General features: G+C 35.9%; 1 protein-coding gene across 3 annotated transcripts in view; it reads right to left on the bottom strand.

The window, feature by feature from the left end:
* Rbms3 (RNA binding motif single stranded interacting protein 3) overlaps nucleotides 1-19,935 on the bottom strand; it is a 665,566-nt gene that overhangs the window by 118,435 nt on the left and 527,196 nt on the right. For all 3 annotated transcript variants that reach the window (XM_026406224.2, XM_077795653.1, XM_026406242.2), the window contains exon 7: nucleotides 16,782-16,888. In XM_026406224.2, coding sequence (XP_026262009.1) covers nucleotides 16,782-16,888 — 107 coding nt within the window. The remainder of the gene's footprint in view (nucleotides 1-16,781; nucleotides 16,889-19,935) is intronic.

Here is a 19,935-nt window from a genome sequence, read left to right as displayed (position 1 = left end):
GGACTTTTGTAGTTTAAGAAAAACTATAAAAATTTTAACGAAAAATGAAGAGCATTTATATGTGTTGTTGCTATTGTTGTTTTGTTTGTTTGTTTGTTTGTTTCTTTTCCCAGCATGGCATAGCTGGAGGTGATTTTCCTGTTGGGCTCTTTGAATTCCTCAGATGTAGCACCTAACTGAAATGAAAATTCTTCATGCTGCCTAACATGGGACCTGAGGTATGGTCTGGTCTGCTGCATTCAAGTTTATATTCCTTATGTTGTTTTACCTAAGTAGTAATTTCTATATTGTCCTTACCGTTGGTATGAGGAACAGAAGCACAGAACCATACATGAATGAAATTGGCATAAAAGGAGAATAAAAAAATCGAAATGGAGTTTGTATACCAAACTGAGATGACTGTCAAGCAACAACAGAGGTGCACTGAGGGTACGTGTTTAATGACAACTGCATGACCTCTTTAAACTTGAGGATCTCAGTCATGTTAAAGAAACATGCAACCCATAATATGACAAGCTGGGGAACTGGGAAATGAGAAGAGAATAAAACAGCAAATAGGAAGGTTTTTGCTTTGTGCCTTGAGAGAGGTAAAAATGGTAATGGTGTCAAAACACAAAAAAGATCTGAAGTCTGCATTCTTTCCTGGGATGGGGCCTCTACCACATGACAAGTGGAAGGCTGGCCAGACTGAACTCTCTCCAGAAGGAAGCTTGTCCAAGGCTGAGCCAAAACTCTAAATTCCTGGGAGCTAGAGAAGGCAATGGTAAAAGTTGTGCATTTGGAATGAGATTTTACTCTTCAGGATGCTAAACTTTTCTCCCATAACTCATCTAAGATGTCACACTAGGTGCAGAATGAAAATATACGTTTAACATTCCAGTAGAGAGATTGTTTGTTCAGGAAACATTTAGGATGCTAAGCATATCTTTAGCCTTCTAACTGCTTTAATTTGTTTAAATTCTTCCCTACAGAAAGCCTTCCCCTAGTCATCCTCACATCCATTTCTTTTCCCTGTACTTGTTTCCAACAGTGCTCAGTGAGAGAGACCAATGCTATGTAGTCCTTCTTAAATTATAAATAATCTAGAACATTCTAATACTCTTTATTTGTTCTAGCAACTTTAAGTAAGGATTTCTGTTTTCTCACATTTTACTTAAATTCCTTGTGGATACGAGTTAGTCAATCTATCCTAGCTAGAAATATAGTAATAATCAATCAACTCGATGTCTTGGTTCAATATGTATTTCAGTCAGAAAAATCCATATTGGTCTCTTCCTCCATTGTTCATCTTCTTTTTATCTTTCAGCCAAGAAAAGAGAACTGAGTAGATAGCAATATAGTATAGTGGGAAGCAAGTAGCTTTTGGAACCAGACAAGTCTGGGTCACCTCCTCACTCTGTTTCTAGTAGTGTGCCCTTGGGCAAATTACTCAACCTATTTGAGCTTCAGTTTCCTCAACTATTAAATGGTATGATACCTACCTCATCAGATTGTTGTGAAATTTAAATGAGATTACGTTTTGTAAAGCGCCCAGCACAGTGCCTGGAGACAAGACACATACATAAATATTATAATACAAAGCAATATGTGGTAAGTGCCATATGAGTGGTATGGATGAGGTGGGGAGGAGAGGGGCTGGTGATGATGATCAGGTAAGGCACAGAGAGGAGGGACAGTTGAGGCGGGCTCTGAAAGATGAGTAGGATTGCTATGAATGGAGGTGAGAGGTGAAGGCCAGCTCAGGCAAAAGGAATAGAATGAAAAAAAAATATAAATAAAAATGACATGGTATAAATAAAAATGCCCTACTTTTGGTAGAATACATGATGGGGAGAATAAGATCCAAAAGGTCAGGAGGGAGGATCTTGGTTGCCCAGCTCCTCTTGGGGGAACAACTGAATATTTTTGAGCAGGGAACATTTATAATCACAAAGAGGGATTGGACGACAATACACAGCATGAACCCCCTGGAAAACAGAGGGTAAATCCAGTGCAATGAGCAACTGGTGTATGTTTCTAGGATCAGGGAGGTGGAGAAAATCTAAGGTGAGATTATCATTGCAAAAGGGTAGGGAATGAATACAAGTTTCACCTACTTCATGATTTTGCCTAGGGATAGTCCTGTCTCTGAGTACCTTTGGCAAGAGGAGACAACAAGAGATAGTGTCAGGACACATGCATTTGGAACATCTTGGGTTACAAATCAAGGCAAGGGTTAAACATCATTTTTCTTCTTCTTTCTTAACGTCACTGTTGACTGAATATCCTAGCACAACAACTACACTTGACTACGCCCAGTTTTCACCTCATGTGTAACAGAGTGCTAAGTTATAATTCTAATAAGGTCTTAATGCAGATTTTGCATTCAATTTCCTTTTGTCTCTTCCCACAAAGATGAAAAATAAATTGATTTTGCTGCTCTGTCTAGCCACCTTTATACAAAGCTGGAACCATGAAATCATCCTTATGTAATCGCCAAATGTTATGGCATGTTTACAAACTCCAGAGTCACACAAAATGCAAAAGATCTTGGAACAAAATAAAAATGTTGCACCACATATGTAGAAAAGTGATGTTTAATTCTGTCACTTACTTTCAAAAAGTGTTTATTACATTTATAAATATTTCCCATTTTTGAATTCACATTATTTGTATTTCAGAGGTATGTAAAATTTATTTACAACAAAATGGGGTATTTTTGTCATTTTTCCAATAATAGCTGAGTTTTGGCTTCATATTTCAGCCATAATTGGATATTTCTAGGTCTCCTAGACAGAATCATTGTTTAGACAGCTAAATATTTTAGAAAAAAAATTTAAATTTAAAATTTCATTGCAGTAATCAGAGTGTTTTTATTTTCAGTAAATATGGAGGGTTTGTTGAGATGGATTAGTTTGATGTGGTCTTACCTTTTCAGTCATGTGTTAAGACAGACCTTCGTCTTCTGAAGAACAGGGAATAATTAATTGACTCTAACAAAGTCAAGGAGAAGATGGCTGGAAGGATTGTCCTACGATATTTGAAACTATTTTTATACTGAATAAGAACGGGATCAAAAACTTAGAGGCAACAAAATTTATACAACCAGAAACAGACTGAAATTTCTGAAAAACTGAAACATAGTGGTTTAGACTATCATTTCTCCTTTCCCTAATTTCTGTCTTGACACATCATGTATTATAACTACATAAAATACAAAGGAATAATTCCAAGGATTCCCAGTCTTCTATGATTGGACTTAACACTTTAGTAAACTTTTAGTAAATATATTTTAGCAATTATTCTGTTCTGGATCAGTTCAAGTGGAGTTCAAAAAGCTAAGGATAAAGATGATATAGTTTTCTGGATGCAAGTTTCTTCCTTGCAACCAGGTTTATAGTATTTAACAACTGTTAGGTGGTCATGATTAAATATTCAATAAATAAAATAAGATGACTTAAAAGATAATATGCTTTAAATGGGCTTACAAAGTATGTACCATAAACATTTAGGTACTGCTATCAAAGTAAAATCTCACTTAAATTTGCTTATATTTGTTCACAAATATGTCTTTGAAAACAGCCCATAGTGAACAAATGATAATACACAATTATGTGTACAATGTGTTTTTAAAAAAAAAAAAATTAAAGATTTAAATCTCTGACTAGAAGTAAAACCAAAGTTAATCTCAAGAAATGATAAAGCTGGGATGGTCTAATTCTAAATGACTTTTTATGCTTCAACAAATGTGAAAAATACTCTTCCAAGATGCATACAATTAGGAATTTCTTTTTCAATGCATGGTGATTACCTTATGAATTACCATTTCTTATTTGTGTATTTACTTCTATCTTTTGGTGTGTATGTCCTCCTGCCTTCACTCAAAACCTTCTTCCAACCCATCAACCATTCCACTGGGCTGTGAGGACTGCTCTTAAGAAAAGCAAGTCTGATCACATCATGGTCCTTCCTGTATTCAACTGTATTCAACTTTTAATTTAAAAAAAAATCACATTGTGTCATTTATGACTTGTTTTAAAATTCTAAATTCAGAGGTGAAAAAAGTCCTTCTCATTTGTTAAAGTAATATAGACCAAAGATCTTATTTAGAAATAAGTTTGAAAACATTAGGAGGAATTAGCTTTCTGGAGTCAATAGAATCCAGAAAAGGTAGACTGGAACGGGGTGGCCACCACCATAAGGGTAAAGTGAGAATACGTGAGGGGTCAGGAAAAAAGACTGAAAACGGAAGGTCAGTGATACGACACTTCTAGTGATGGAAGTCAATGAGAATTCAAAAAATGGCAGTATTGGCTGAGCATATGTGATACCAAAAGAGTGGCTACCCAAAATATTCAGAGAACCCAACAAAAATTAGCTATCGTCATAAAACCATTGGAAGACTGAAACCATGTCAAGAATTTGAACAAAGAAAGAACTTTTAACCTACTTCCTGTTATGGGAGAGACTAATAGTAGAAAGAGAAACATGTTCAGAGCAAAACTGAAGACAGGTTATTGGTTCTTTTGATGAAAGGAGATGTGAGAGAACTGACTTCTGACCTCCACAAGAGACACGTGGCAGAATTTTACTGGAGAACACTCTACACAGTCAGGAGACTTTTCTATGGTTTGTTTTTTCCAAAGAGGCAGTCAACCAGGTAGGGCAGGTGTCTGCTCTTACCTGCTGAAACTGCTGGACAATGAGTCCATCTCTTGAAGAGAAGTTGAGGCATAAGTAAAATAGTAGACAAGGAAATTCCCAAGGTCTACCCAGTCCTCAGACAAGACAGAAAGATCCTATAACTGTCCTATTAAAGGTGTTAATTGCTGAGTGCAGTGGCACACACCTGTAATCCAAGTGGCTCAGGAGGCTGAGTTAGGAGGATTGCAAATTCAAAGCCAGTCTCAGCGATTTAGCAAGACCCTGTCTCAAAAATAACAAATAAAAAAGGGCAGGACTTGTGGCTGAGTGGCTAAGTGCCCCTGGGTTCAATCCCTGGTACAAAAAAAAAAAAAAGGTGCCAACTGATCAGTATTATGAAGCTATACTTCCTAAGTTTCATCATTTCTAAATTAATTCTTTTATTTAAAATCATGCTTAATTAATTTGCATTATTTGACTCATGATTTTTTTTCTTCTTCTTCATTAAAAACTCTTTCTCCTTGGATTCTGTGATCCTCTTCCCTCATTTTCTGATGACCTCTCTCAGGGATGAATTTGTTCTTGGGCAATACTCACTCCAACTGCCTTTGAGATATTAGTGCTCAGGCCAGATTTTTTTTTTCTTTCTCCTCTGCATTGTACAATGGTAACATTCCCTTTGTGAGTCCAACTATTATTTATGTCCTGGTGATTCCCCCAAGTCTTTGTCCAAAGCTCATGTCTCTATCTTGAATTCTAGACATTTATTGCCAGGTTAAATCAGTAAGTTCAATGCATGGTGATTACCTTATGAATTACCATTTCTTATTTGTGTATTTACTTCTATATTTTTGTGTGTATGTCCTCCTGCCTTCATTTAAAACCTTCTTCCAACCCATCAACCATTCCACTGGGCTGTAAGGACTGCTCTTAAGAAAAGCAAGTCTGATCACATCACGGTCCTTCCTTCCAGTGGCATCTTGCTGACTTCACAGGACTCTTCATAATGAAATCCTCCTGTCCCTATTGATCTCCACAATTTTCATATGCAATGCAAGATCCCATCTTTAACCAAACTCAGACACGCACTCACCCTGCTCTGGAGGATAACCTCTGCCCTTTGCAACTGTGGTTTGGGGCTAAAAATTCCCTCCCTCATGGCCAGTAAGAAATTTGAAATTCTTTTCTTCCAGCTTTGGACTACCTATCACAGCCTCTTATACCCATCTTTCCCTCCCTGTACCATTAACCACTCTTTATTAGTTCTGCTCCTATGACTCAGACAGGGTCTATTAGGACCTTGTTTTGCCATGTAGGTCCCCCAGCTAGATTCATGGCTATATTCATCTTGGTACCCCTTCTTCCTCTGTCATTGCTTGACAGGGTGTTTTCTTTCTTTCTCTCTCTCTCTCTCTCTCTCTTTAATTGCCAAAGCTGTCTTTGAACTTGAGATCCTCCTTCCTTATCCTACCAAAGTGCTGAATCCCATGTATGTATGTACCTCCTTTCCTGGTGAAACATACTGGAGTTCAATAAGTGTTATATAAGTCTTGGGGCAGCCTGGGATTGCTAAGAAAGTGCCAACAACTCCAATAATACCAAAGTTAGGTAAGTCTGCCTTTTTTATATAGTTTCAGCCAGGAGAAGACAGGGGTCATGGTTATTAACCATTCGCCTTTCCTCTTATATTGGCTTGGTATCATCTTCCCAGCTATATGACCCTCCTAAACTCCCCACTCTGAGCCCTTCCCCAAGAATATGTCATCCCGACTTTTCTCTTGACAACACAGGCTAAGCAGTGGATGGGGTTCATCCCTATTACAGTCCATCCAAAATTACAATATTGCATAGATTTTCAAGGTTAACTGTTTATCCTCAATGATCTCAGTTTAGCAAATGTTGAGCCTAGCAGCTTTAAAATACAACACTTATCCAAGCAAGAAAGTTTTAATGCTGAATTACTAGAGTTCAAGTTCTTGCACTAAGATTAGAAGGGCCACTCACCTTAAGCCGACTCTCTAAACTGCAGGTGAAGATATTAAATTAATAAAAATCACATCTGGAGGGCTAGCTAATAAACCTATCTTGCAAGTACAGCATGTATTATAAGGGCCAATATCTCTTCTCAAGATTGCATATGTAAAGAATCTTCTTTAGCTCAAAGTTAATAAATACTATTTGCAGAACCTGGCAATTTAGTAGATATATCTTAATGTTTAAAAAGAATTGGGTGACTAATTGCTGAATTTTGTGATATACACAAAGAAAATAATGGTGAACTGCATAGATAATATCCCTACTTTCACAGAAAGCTTCCTGAGTCTATATGTTCTTACTAAGTTTTCAATTTCATTTCTCTCTTAAATATTTTTGATTCCAGTAGCTCATGGGGATAGCACATCAATTTCAAATATCTGAAATAATTTTTCTAGTGTTAAGTGTTGTAAGATTAAATTGCATACAATATAGCTTCAAAACTATTGACGATGGTGTATTCTTAGACTTCATTGTCAGGTTTTTCTCATGCTTAATAAGAAGGATGATGACTGGTGACTCTTAAAATGATTAAGAGATGTGTACACCATTCAGAGTAACTTCCACTGAAGGTGAGAATGCTATTTTGTTGAGTTGTGTCTTATCTTTTTTTTGCTAAGAATGTATCAGAGTGTGTGCTTTATTGTACTATTGCTAACAGCTTGTGAGAGCCAAATTTGTTTTTTTTTTTTGGGGGGGGGTGATTTACTGGGGATTGAACCCAGGGAAACTCAACCACTAAGCCACATCCCCAGCCCTATTTTGTATTTTATTTAGAGACAGGCTCTCAGAGAGTTGTTTAGGGCCTTGCTTTTGCTGAGCCTGTCTTTGAACTTTCAATCCTACTGCCTCAGCCTCCCAAACCACTATGATTACAGGAGTGTGCCACCATGCCCAGTGAGCCAAATGTTTTTAAGAAGCTTGACAAAATACAAGGGTAAGCCTCTTTATCTCCAGATTTTATGTATCATGTTGGTGGCAACTCTGCCATTATATCCAGAGCTATCGGTTTGCCCCTTAACATCAATTGTTCCATATTAATGTGACCCATTTTAGTTCCTATAGTAACAGTTGGTCAATAGCCTTTCCCTCATATGCAGCTAGTTCAGTAAATAGAAATATTATAAATGATGGCAGAAACAATTTAGTTTTTTCCTAAAGAAGATTTGTGAATATTTACATTGGATCAGATGTTTAATATTTCTTAAAAATGATTACAAGTCAACTGATCACTCATAGATTCATTACAATGATTAGAATAAAATGAGATATTTCAATATTTTTTTAAAAAAACATTATATTGGTTGGGGATAGTAAAAACTATCATTGTCTTCAAGTCTTTAATAATCTATGATTAGCTTTAATACATGTGTTAAATGTTAAAATTAAAAGAAGGAGGCATAAACTTAACCAATAAATAGACTGGATCTCACTCAATAACCAAAGTTATAAAATAAGTTTGAGTCCGTTTTTGTTGTTCTCAATAGCTCTGTTCTATAAAGTCATCATGAGTACTGACTTAGCCAAACACTAAGTCAGTGCTCCTCATGAAGAGAGGTTTAGGGTCCTCTAAGACTCTGGCCACAGGATTTTCACCAATTGAATTATTACATAGTTTTGTTTCATGTGTGTTTCTATCTAAAGACACATTATTTAACTCATGCCATGGATTCGTTGACATTGAACTCACAACCAGCAGTACTATTTCTTGCATCTGAATAAAACTTTTCTCCATTTTTTTCTATATTTTTTCTATAAGGTGCATCCCAGTTTTCTTGCATAGGAACGCTACATGGCACTTCACTACCACATTTGGGTCCATTTTAAACAGTGTAATCCACAATATAAAGCACAAATTAAATGATTTAAATTAACCATGCCCTAAAGACCTAAATTAACCATGAAAAGGATCCTAGTGTACAGTGTAAGAGCTGGAACAAGAAGGCAGAGCATCACCTTGGACAACCTAAGCTAGACGTGTGCATGTTTGGTTACTCAGATTTGTCACCAGTCTGCATATGTCTGTGAAAGACTGTAAACACACCATGAGTATTGGTTCTGGATTGCAAATAGATTTTAGTGAAAAATGTAAATTTGTAAGTATGAACCTGTGAATCAGGAGGGTAAACTGTGTGTGTATGTGTATGTGTGTGTGTTTTAAACTGATAATTTCTGAGTTTTGCAAACAAAAGAAAATTTTATAAATGGCATTAATATCACTATTTCTAAGAACTCCAAAAGTTACACAGAATCTGGTAATAGCACCCATTTACATACATATGTATGTATTTATTTATTTGACTAAGGAAGTCTAAAGATTATTACACTGAAAACTATGGAGATATGGTGTATGTAAGAAAATTACTATTTCCCAGTTCCTTGTTTAGTTCAAAGAGCTAGCAATCATGGCATTTGATTGATTCTTCTCTAATAGACAGTTGCTTTGAAGGATGGTGGAACATACTTAAATATGAGGAGTACTTATAGCTACTGAGATTGTATAAGCACTTTGGGGGTCCAATTTTATGCTATTATTTGATAGAATGAGTTAATAAGTCATCTTCTTTTCTTATGCGAGTACTAAACTGCAATTTGTCATTTCTCAATAGTGGCTCAGTCTATTCCTCGATTTCTAGCAATAGCTCACGATTAGTTTTACTTTTTTTTTTTTAATTTTCTTTCAACTTTTCCATCTAAGTCCTCTCTCTCTGCCAACTCTTATTGGGATTTTATGATTACATGACCTTCAAGAGAAAACTGGCTACAAACTTGAAAACTACCTAATGTTTCATTGCTAAATAATGCTTCAAGATTTGGCATTGATTGTACTAAAAACCTTAATGTTATGTGGGTCAAAGATACAAATTAATTTCTTTTTTAGGCTTTATAACTTAAGCAAAAACTCAGCTAACAGATTATATTGCCAGTGAATTTTCTTTCACATAGCCTATCATTGAAGGTAATTCCTATTTACAAATTAAACTAACGGTACATAAAATTGGAAATCAAGGAATTAGAACACTCTAATCATTAGGGCGCAGAGAAAAACTGACTTTCGTGTTAAAATGCCCTGCACTGGTGATCCTGTGGTACTCATATAATAGTGAATAACTGCATAGTCACAGTTGGCCAGGCTCTGTGCTCAGTGCTTTGCCTAGGACATTTCATTCAATCTATCCAATCACTAAATATGCACCTTCAATCCTTCTCATTTTTTTTTTGGATGGGAAATGAAACTCACCAACTCTGAAAACTTTCCCATTGTTGCCACTCAGCTTTACCTTTTTGGAATTTGTGGCTTAAACTCTAGAGGTTATCCCCTCAGCCTAAAGTAGACTGCCTGACATTTTATGAAGGAAAGCATACAGTATGGAATCCATCAGTAATGGTGACACACTCCATCCTTAAAATACACTAAAAATTGTTATTCTCAAGAGGTGCATTGGAGAGGGACTTAGGAGTCATCAAATATGCACATCCCAAAGCTCAAATTGCTTTTCTTATACACATTCTCCTCCCTCAATGGCACTCAATGGCCTTGGCTGACCAAGTGACAAAGGGAGACTTTCAAACTTTGGGAAGCTTTTCTGATTTATAACTGAACTTAAATCAAGTTCTAAGTTACCCATCATGAAAAAACAAACACACAATTAATATTTAGTAGTAAAACGAGAGCTGATGTTTCTGTGGCTGCTATTTTTGTTATTATTATTTTGGCTTTGGGTTTCTTTCACTGTTATGTGGCTAGAAAGCCAATTACAGTCAATTATTTGATTTCCACGATGCTAAATTCTACTCAGTTCTATATTTAATCTTCAATACTGTGTGCAGACAGAGATCTGTGCCATGTTAGGCTCCCAGGGAGCAGGGCCTCTGTCTATACAGCATGTCCTGCCTATCTTGTTGCCTGCTTCTCATATAGTAGACATCAATCAAAGCTATTGACAGATTGCATGCTTTTTGTTTCAGTTGCATTTTCTTCAATATTTTCTTTTCAAAAAAACTTTTTTCCAACAGAATTCTTCTCTTAAAAAATATTTCTGCCAAAAGTTGTCCTACACTGAGAAGTTAAAACAGCAAATAGGAAAAACGAGATTAGAGGAGTTTGCATTCTGAGTGTATATATCTCATGTATTCTGGGCAGAGTCATTTCTTCTACTCACGGTACCCTCCATAGATGAAGTGCTAATCAGTAAGGAAACAGAGGCCTTATGATAACAACAGATGACGATGGTGACAAAAGCGGGGTTGAAATTAATAATTATGATGTAGAGTCTGCATATCCTTTGTTCAAAGAAAAAAAAAAAAAGCAAACCGACACCAAAACGGCTAGAACATTTCTCTCAAGGATTATGTTTATTCATCTAGAATTGGAATGTAGGATGCAGCTATTGCATTACTGATATGACTGCCTCCTTGGAAATCTAAAGAGACATCTTTGTCTCTGTTATAAGTGGATTCAGCTGGAATGAGTAATTACTCCTAAAGTCTTGAGCCACAACAGAGCCGAGGTGGGGGGTTTGGAATCATGCTTTTCAACTTTGCTTGTACTTGGCCGTAGACTTAAACTAGCATGGGAAATCCCATTCTGCTACATGAAACTTTGCAGGCTTTCATTCACTTACTGGCAATGAACAGAAGATTTTATTAAAATGAGCTCTGAATAAACAAGAGTTATTAGATTTTATGGCACAAGGGGAGTTTTCAAGGGCCACTGAAAACAAGTTGATTTTGTGTCTGAAAACAGACAATATCTTCAATGGGTTAAAAGTTGGTTGCATTAAAACTGCTAACCCTAGCATTCAGCCCATCAATAGTGAATTCTGTGAGTGCATTACTGGGACCTACTGATTTGAAGTTACAGTATAGTATGTCAATATATCACTTCCCTTAATGGTTTTCAAACTGTGCATCCAGGCAGGACTATAGCAATGTCCTTGTGAAAGTTCCCTTGGTATTGTGCAATACATATCCTGTTCTGTGGTACCTACAGCCAGTATGTTGGGTGAATAAAAATGCATTTACATAAAATCTCTTCAAAAAATACTATCTCATCAGAGGTGTGTTGGGTGTGTTGCTTCACCTAAAACTTATTACTTAATTGGGTATCATTAAAGAAATCCAAACTTTAACATTCCTAGACTACATTCTCCCCCTAAAGAAAATCTGAATTGATTTTTCTCTTCAACATAATCTGTAAACTACTTCTGGGAATCTTAGTGTTGATCATTCACAATATTACATTAGTTGCATTAGCACAACGTTATATCCAAAACTTTGTGGATAACGTTGTTAAATGTTCCCATAGCTGCCGCAGGCAGTGATCGGCGAGCGGCGATCGGCGAGCGGCAGGAACGGGGCTCAGCCAGCTCGCTCGGCAAGAAAAAACATCTTCAGAGTGTCAAACAGAGAAAATGTTTGTTGTTTCGCATTGCTTTTCAATTGATTCTAAAAGGGAACTATAAATAAGATAAAAAATATCATTACAGTGGTTTGGTCTTTTAATAAAATCTTGACCATTTTTTCACTAAACATCTGAGCTTTTGTTGTGGTATTCTTTGTTCAATTGCTATGTCTCTTGTTTGCGTCCATGGCCAAAACATTATTTCATGGAAATAATAGTATGTAATTCCTGAAACAATTGCTATCAATGACATTTACTAATTCAATTACTCTAGGGCTTGGGAAGATTTTATGAAAGCTACATCAGAGGTTTGAACCAGTGAGAAATGGCTTGTTTATGTCTCTTGCACTATTTAAGGACAAAAGTCCAATCTCAACATTTGGTGAGAGTACCAAATGCTGCAAATTGAAACTTGGGATATACTTATATTGGAAAATTCTTATGAAAACCCAAAGGGGCAAGTTGCAATAAAAGTGAACACAATATCATTTCAAAATCTGAGTGAATATCATCATTGCAGTGGAAACTTATCCATCCTTAGATTTGATCCAATCTGCTTTACAATTACAGTTGAACAGGTTATAAAATATGCATGCCACAAGTTATAGTGTGTTTATGTGCCATGATGGTGGTGGTGGTAGCGGTGAAATGAATGTGTATTTTAGTTTATAATTATCTTTACTGAGAGTGCAAGTTGCCATCAATCAGATCTTATTCTGGGTCATCTGGGAAATGCTCATAGCAATTTGCTTTTTGATCAACTTTTTTTATTTGGGATAGAGTCCAATTTGGTGGCTTTACGTAGAAACTGAATATGTCTTCTTTGGGAGCATAAGAGAAATCAAAAAAGAGCTCCTCTTTATATTCCTGAAATATTTCCAAACTGGTTTGAAGCATTCCCAGTTCCAGACCAGTTATCTCGGGGTGGGGGGTGGGGGTGCAGCCAGGGTTGGGGTGGGCAGCAATCAAGGTCAATTCAAGTATCATTTTACCTAAGTAGGAACTCAAAATATGGGCTCACATATAATAAAACACATGGCTAAAGCCTCAGGTCTTTAGGTTCTGAGGATCATGAGAGTCACAGCAATGACAGAGTGAGGCAACTCTTGCACTTGTAGTGACATTAAAAATATTTCACTAGGGTGCTGGCTAATCAGAACCTAATGCAGCAGGATCCGGGGATACTCCTGCTGTGCCAGCCCATGCCTTATTCTCTCTGGACCATGGGAGGCTTTGGAGGAGGCACAATTGACAACTGAGGTTTCCCAAGATCTCTCAAGGAGATCCATAAAGGTTCCTCTTTTTCAATAACATGTCTAGATGAAGCTAGATTTTTAAATAGGCTTAAAATAAAATATCATATAGCCAGAGGTTGAATGCTGAAGCAGATATGCAAATTTAGTCATCTTTTACAGAGACAGACATTAAATTTGCAAAATATTTAATTATTTCTTTTCTAAAAAATACTTCAACTCTGAAAAATATAGTTATTTTTCATAAAACATACTATTCTTGTTTTCATCTGATGGGTTTATTTTATTATTTTTAAAAATTAATGAATAAAAATTTTAAGCATCTAAAGGGATCCAGAGATCAAAGAATTTGAAACTGCTGCTTAAAGAAGCAATGGAATTCATAATTTGAATATAGAACACCAGAGAAGAGGGGCCTAAGAGCCCCAATCTCTTGATCATTCTATCAGGGTTCCACTTATCTTTGAAAGATTAGTTAATTACTTCAAAATATCCCTGTGTTTTTCACTTATGCAAAATTATGGCCACTAGCATATATTTAAATTTCAAAACCTTGGTAATTTAGATCAATTTATGTGTTTAAAGTTTTCAGTGTTATATTTTTCATAAAGAAATGCATTTCACCAGAAATGCTAATAAAACTATCAAAATGCTACCCAAAACACTCCAGATTTAAATAATAAGTTAAATTTGTAATTAGCATATCAATTTTCATGTTTATGGTACTTCTAAAATGCTTGCAATCCACTGGTTTTTTATTTTAAGTATTTATCAGAAATCCTTTTCAGATTATGTTTTCTACTATCCTTTCAAGAGGGAGGAAAAAGAAACATTGTCTTCTGTGCTATTACCTCAAATTCTGACTCAGAATAATCAACTGTTTTATCTTATATAAGACAACAATGACGGAGAGGTGTACCATTGTCTTTTAAACCAAGAAAAATAGATGAGTAAAAATAAACACCCAGAAGGATCTTCTTATCAAGTTAAAATGCCCACTGTAGTATGCAGTTAAAAAAAAATCACCCACTAGAAATTAATTTGTGGCAAGTTCCAGTGAAGCTGAGGTTTGAATCCAAAGCCTTGTGCATGCTAAGCAAGCACTCCTCCAACTGGGCTATATTCCCAGCCTCTAGAGGTGGGCTTTTATTGTAATCAATGTTGCCACAAAGCTTAAGCAGACAGTGTAAATAGTACCCCCAGGTGACTGAAAGGAGCAAAAGCAGACCTTCTTGTATGTTACTCCCTGCCCCCACAACAAGAGGAGACTCCATTTCGGAAGTGTTGAACTATGGACAAGCAACAACAACAACTAGAATCCCCATGAAATATGTAGTTAGAATTTACAGGAACATAAAAGTTAATTACATAGTGCTTGTGGGATTATTTGAATTATGTTATATTTTGTTAATATCCTTTAGATTGCTCTAATAAGTATAATGCATAAAAAGGTAGAAATGAAAATTATAGAATGAAGTGGAAAGTGATCCAGCATCCTTAGTGTGTCTACTTCTAGATTCACAATCTAGGTCTATGGATTAACATGCTCATCCCCCAAACAAGGTATTTGATAAACATTTTTAATGCTTGCCATTTATTTTCCTGATCTCTTCCTTTACAATTTTCTAAAAGTCTGGAGTATATTTTTTTTTGATCACTGATAAATTTACTATGGCCTCTTGATTTTCATAATTCAACAGGAAAAACTATAGTCCTTAAAAAAAACGAATTTTGAAAACAAGTATTAGGAATATACTTTTAAGGCCAACATTTAAAATATTTTAAGGCGCTCTGGGTTATAAATTTGTCCCCACAATGCATTCACACTGTGGTACATGTGGTTCATCATCCCTGGAGCTAAAACCCCTAGTTCTATATATAATAGCAGGGTGAGAGCTGTAAGTCTACATTTCTGTTTGTTGATTTGGTTTCCAAGAAACATGGATCCCAGTCAAGTGTTGTTCTGCAATCACTATCAACAGGATGAAGGTAATAGTACAGGTACTTGAGGAGGCAGGAACTGAAGTTTCAGTCATTAGAGCTAAGGTACTTCATTGAGTCTTGACTTTGGGGTTATAATCTATGATCCAAAGTTACCTTTAATTTGATATTTTATCCAACCACATTTTAAAGGTCAAGTGAGTCATTCTGACTATGGATGTTTGGTCTGGGAAGGATGTAGTAAGTGCTGTCACAAGTATCTGCTCTCCTTCTGGGAAGAAGGTTACCTGTAAAACACTCAACTCCATGACGAGGACACCTGGATCATTCTCCCACATCTTTTTACAAATACAACATAAACTTCCTTTCTGAAATGGACAATAAGAAAACTCTTTCCTTTTTCTATTAGCTTCTGAGGCTCAGTAACCAATTCTGTATTTCATGCCTTATTGTAAAGAGTGGTAGTTTCTGTAGGTCCTTGAACATAACTATACACTTTTAAAAGGGTTTGAGACCTTCATGGAAACAGATAGCAAGCCGAGAAACTGAAAATCGGTTAAAAGGCTTGCTAAGAAAAATCCCAGTTTCCTCTCTTTTTTACAACTACTCTCTCAGTGTTGAAAGTATAAAATGCCACGTCAAATGCACTGACTCTTCAGTGATGAATGGATGAAGTAGGTGTTTTGAATTAGAAATACAAAATAAATCTCTCCTGTTGAAGCTATGGCCTTGGCCAAAATGGCATTTATTCAAGTCATTTAAACAACTCCATTCCATCTCACATGAAAACAAAAACAAAAACAAAACAAAACAAAACAAAACCCTCATGGAAGCCTGGACACCTTTTCCTTGTCTTCTTTCAGAAATAAAGTAACCAAAAGGAATCTATCCCCATGTGACACTGGATCCAGAGAGCTTGCCTCTCTGGCGATTTCTATCAGAAGGGTCAATGCATGGTTAACTGGAAAGAGCTTTCTCTTCCCCTCACTTGTGAAGAACAGAACCATGAGTGCATCAAATTTACTTCCTCCTTCTTGACCAACAGAAATGCCATATTTTAAATTGACATATACATAAACAGAGCAGCAGCAGTGCGTTTACGAACACATGTACCTGTGCACGTAGACAGGATGAAATAAATCCTAATTTTTTGCTTGCCTTTGTCAATACACATTCAATTCTTTAATATGGATTTCAGTGAAACTAATTTTTTAAATAATCATACCATTCTTTTATAACTATTTTATAATGACTAACCTATTCTTAAGTCTTCCAATGAGCTCTTTTCAGGTTCAAGTATGGTTAAAGACAGAACTGTTAATGCGGTACAGAACCAAAGCTGGTTTTTAAGTCCTATGTTCTTCCTCAAATAATTTTATTCTGGATATGTGAAATGTAGGCCTGTTTCTTTGCCCCTTTGAAGTCATTTGATTTTCCATGGGACCAAATTCCATCATGGCCCCAGATATCTTCTGAGAGATATTTGTTGCCAAATTTCTGAGCAAAGGTTTTCAGTCAGGACTCACCTCTCCTTCTCTGGGCCAAGGCCTCCCATTCTGGGTATATTTGCTTTGATTCTGTCGCTTCTTTTGTCCTCCATCTGCGAACTTGCACAGTAAAGGCTCACTGGGGGCTGAGAAGATAAGAAACCAATTCCATGTTAGCAAATCCCCCTTAAAAAAATAAGCGATTATTTGAGTCACAGTAGTGCTTTGTAATGAAGATCTTTTGAAGTAACATCTTGGTTCTGAAGAAATATTTGGCCTCAATATATTTTAGTCTCAATTTTGTTGGCTGCTGTTCTAAGTGGGCTTCAAAAAAGTACTGGCAGACCATAAAAGGATATCATAGATGTTGTTGAAAAAACAGTCTGTTGAAGTACAATGTGAGCTCGCTTTAAAAGAGGCAAGCACCAACTTTTACAGTTAAGTTAGAGACATCCATAATCTGTATTTGTGTGTGGATGAATATTTCTCCCTCAAGGCAACTGTATTTTCACTGTAGAAACTGCTGGGTTCAATTTTCAAAGTAGATGCTTGGGAGCTGCTTTCTAAAAAACGGGAAAGATTTTGCTAATTGCAATCAAATTAGCTGTGTTTTCTCATCAATCTTTTGCAATTCCACAAAGGCTAAAAGTTGATCCTCCACCCCACTCTTTTCACTGCAATTTTCCAGTAAAATCTAGACAGAATCCCAGGGAGAACAATTATTAGAATATTAAGTGGACACACTTGATAAAACATAGCCAAAGTACATGACTATAACTCATGACTCATAGATTCGTTAGGAGGTCCTGTCAGACTTCAGTAAATTGATTTCCTAAGAGGAAATGATCAAAACTAAAGTGTGTCAGACCTTGTCTTACAAAAATGACAGTGAGAAAGGATGAATGATGAATCTTTTCTTTCTTTTCAAGTTTTTTATTTGTTCTAATTAGTTATAAATGACAGTAGAATACATTTTGACATATCATACATCAATGGAATATATCTTCTCATTCATCTGGTTGTACCTGTGTAGGATCACATAGGTTATGTAATCATATGCACATACAGTAATAATGTCCAATTCATTCTACTATCATTCTTACCCCCATGCCCCCTCTCCCTTCATTCTCCTGGGCCTAGTCCAAAACACCTCAATTCTCCTTCCTCTTTAGTGTGAATTTGCATCCGCATATCAGAGAAAACATAGGATGAATCTTAAACATCCAATAGGGCAAATTATTCTTGGAGATTGGTGTCTCCCTCCATATCACTATTAGACTGTACAAGAAAGCTATATTGGCTTAATGACTTTGTCAACACATTAAGACACTGGACAGGTTAATTTGTTCATTTATTGGCTTGAATAAGCCCAATATTATTTTGTAAGTTTACAGTTTGGAAACAAAAATGAATCACTCCTTTCTTTACTGAGAAACAATTTTAGCTGAAAATTAATTGCAATTAATGCCCTAAAAAGTCAGAGTTATTAAAGCTCTGACTTCCATGATTTTGTGAAACTACAGATATCACACAAGATAAAGAGGACATCATAGAATGTCTGTGGAAAGCTACTGCCTTTACATTAGAATTGATGTAAATTCTCACTCCAAATGAAACAGTTAAATCCAATCACTGGATCTCAGTATTTCATGAGCAAGAATATTTCTAGTGAGATTTCAAAATTATATATACTATGCAAAATCATTCATTTCTGTAGAATTTTCTATCCCAGCACTTTATAATACAGCTGTCCATTCAATGGGAAGTCGTGCTAATGTATAACTTCATCATTGATAAAAGTACAAATTTCCCAAAAAACGTGAACCTATAAGTACCTTTCATTTCCTGCCCTAAAGAACTAGGTCCAATTCTTCTGAGGTGCGATATCATGTCCTGTGCCTCTATTAGCTAATAAATATCTAGCAACTAAATTTACAAATGCACACAAAGTCATAGACACTGATTTTTGTTTTGTTTTAACAGCTACATTGATTCAACTGACACAAAACCAACTACACATATCCATAGTATAGAATTTGTAAATTTTAATATGTTCACAATACCTGTATACCCATCATCACTGTCAAGACAACAAACGTATTCATTACTCCCAAAAGTCAGAAATTTCTATTCACATGTAATCTTATCCAAAGAAAAAAATTTCTTTTAGTGTTTGGTGCTCATAAAAAAACCCTTCCATTTTACATAGATGATTGCACTTAATCCTCACACTAACCTTATGAAGTAGTTGAAATTTTCCCCTATTTTGTAAGTGAGGGAATTGAAATTCAGAATGGTTAAGTGGCTTTCCCCAGGTCATAGATTTGGTATTCAAAGCCAGGTAGCAGTTAAACCACTAAGTGCAATTATTGCCCTAGTCCTCAACAGAAGTCATGCTTCATTTCCCAAGTATCATCCTCAAGGAAGAAAAGGTCTTGGCATCCCTCTGTGCACTGTGTTCCAATAAATGGAATTGGCCACATGTAGAACTTTCATTTCTGTCCAGATCTGTTTCCATGTTCCCCAGCTCATGTCTAAAGAGTCATGAGGAATCCAGTGCATCATGGGAAAGAATCTGACCGTCTCCTTGGGAGTTAAGTCTTAGGTGAGTGAGACAGTGCCTCTTCCTTCCTTCCTTAGCCCTCATCCCATTTTTTTCTTTAATATAATAAGACTCCTGTTATTAGGATATTATGTTTGTACTTTAAGAGGGACCCACTTTCTTATTTTGTTTCTAAATCTTCCCTGATAATTTCCAGAAATGTATTATGTCCTTTGGCAGCAACAATACTTTGACTAGTGGCCTCAGAAAGTCTGAGGTTCCTTTTCCAACTTGTAAATGGTAATCCCTTCTTAAATTATTTAAATTATACCTTTTATACTTCTTTGGATAATGGCTTTCATGAGTCAGACTTTCTACTCTCTGAAGAAGGATTACCTTTATTGCATCCTTAATACTGATTTATTTGAGGTGAATGGGGGAAAAAAAAAAAACTCTAGTTCTACAAGTATAGAATATAAAACTGAATTCTTTTAAAATAGTGCATGTTTCTATAGGCTTTACTTTGGGTAAAGATTAATTTGGGTGCATTTAATTGTTAGTGGTACCAGTTTTTTTTTTCCAAGGCCTGATGTCTGTCTCCTCAACTTAAAATCTGTAAGAAACCAGACATGTTATTTAAAAAAAAAATAT

The sequence above is a fragment of the Urocitellus parryii genome, chromosome 3, assembly GCF_045843805.1.
Source record: "Urocitellus parryii isolate mUroPar1 chromosome 3, mUroPar1.hap1, whole genome shotgun sequence".
Classification (NCBI taxonomy): domain Eukaryota; kingdom Metazoa; phylum Chordata; class Mammalia; order Rodentia; family Sciuridae; genus Urocitellus; species Urocitellus parryii.
Note: the sequence above shows the minus strand (reverse complement) of the source record. Positions and strands in the feature narration are given on the sequence as shown.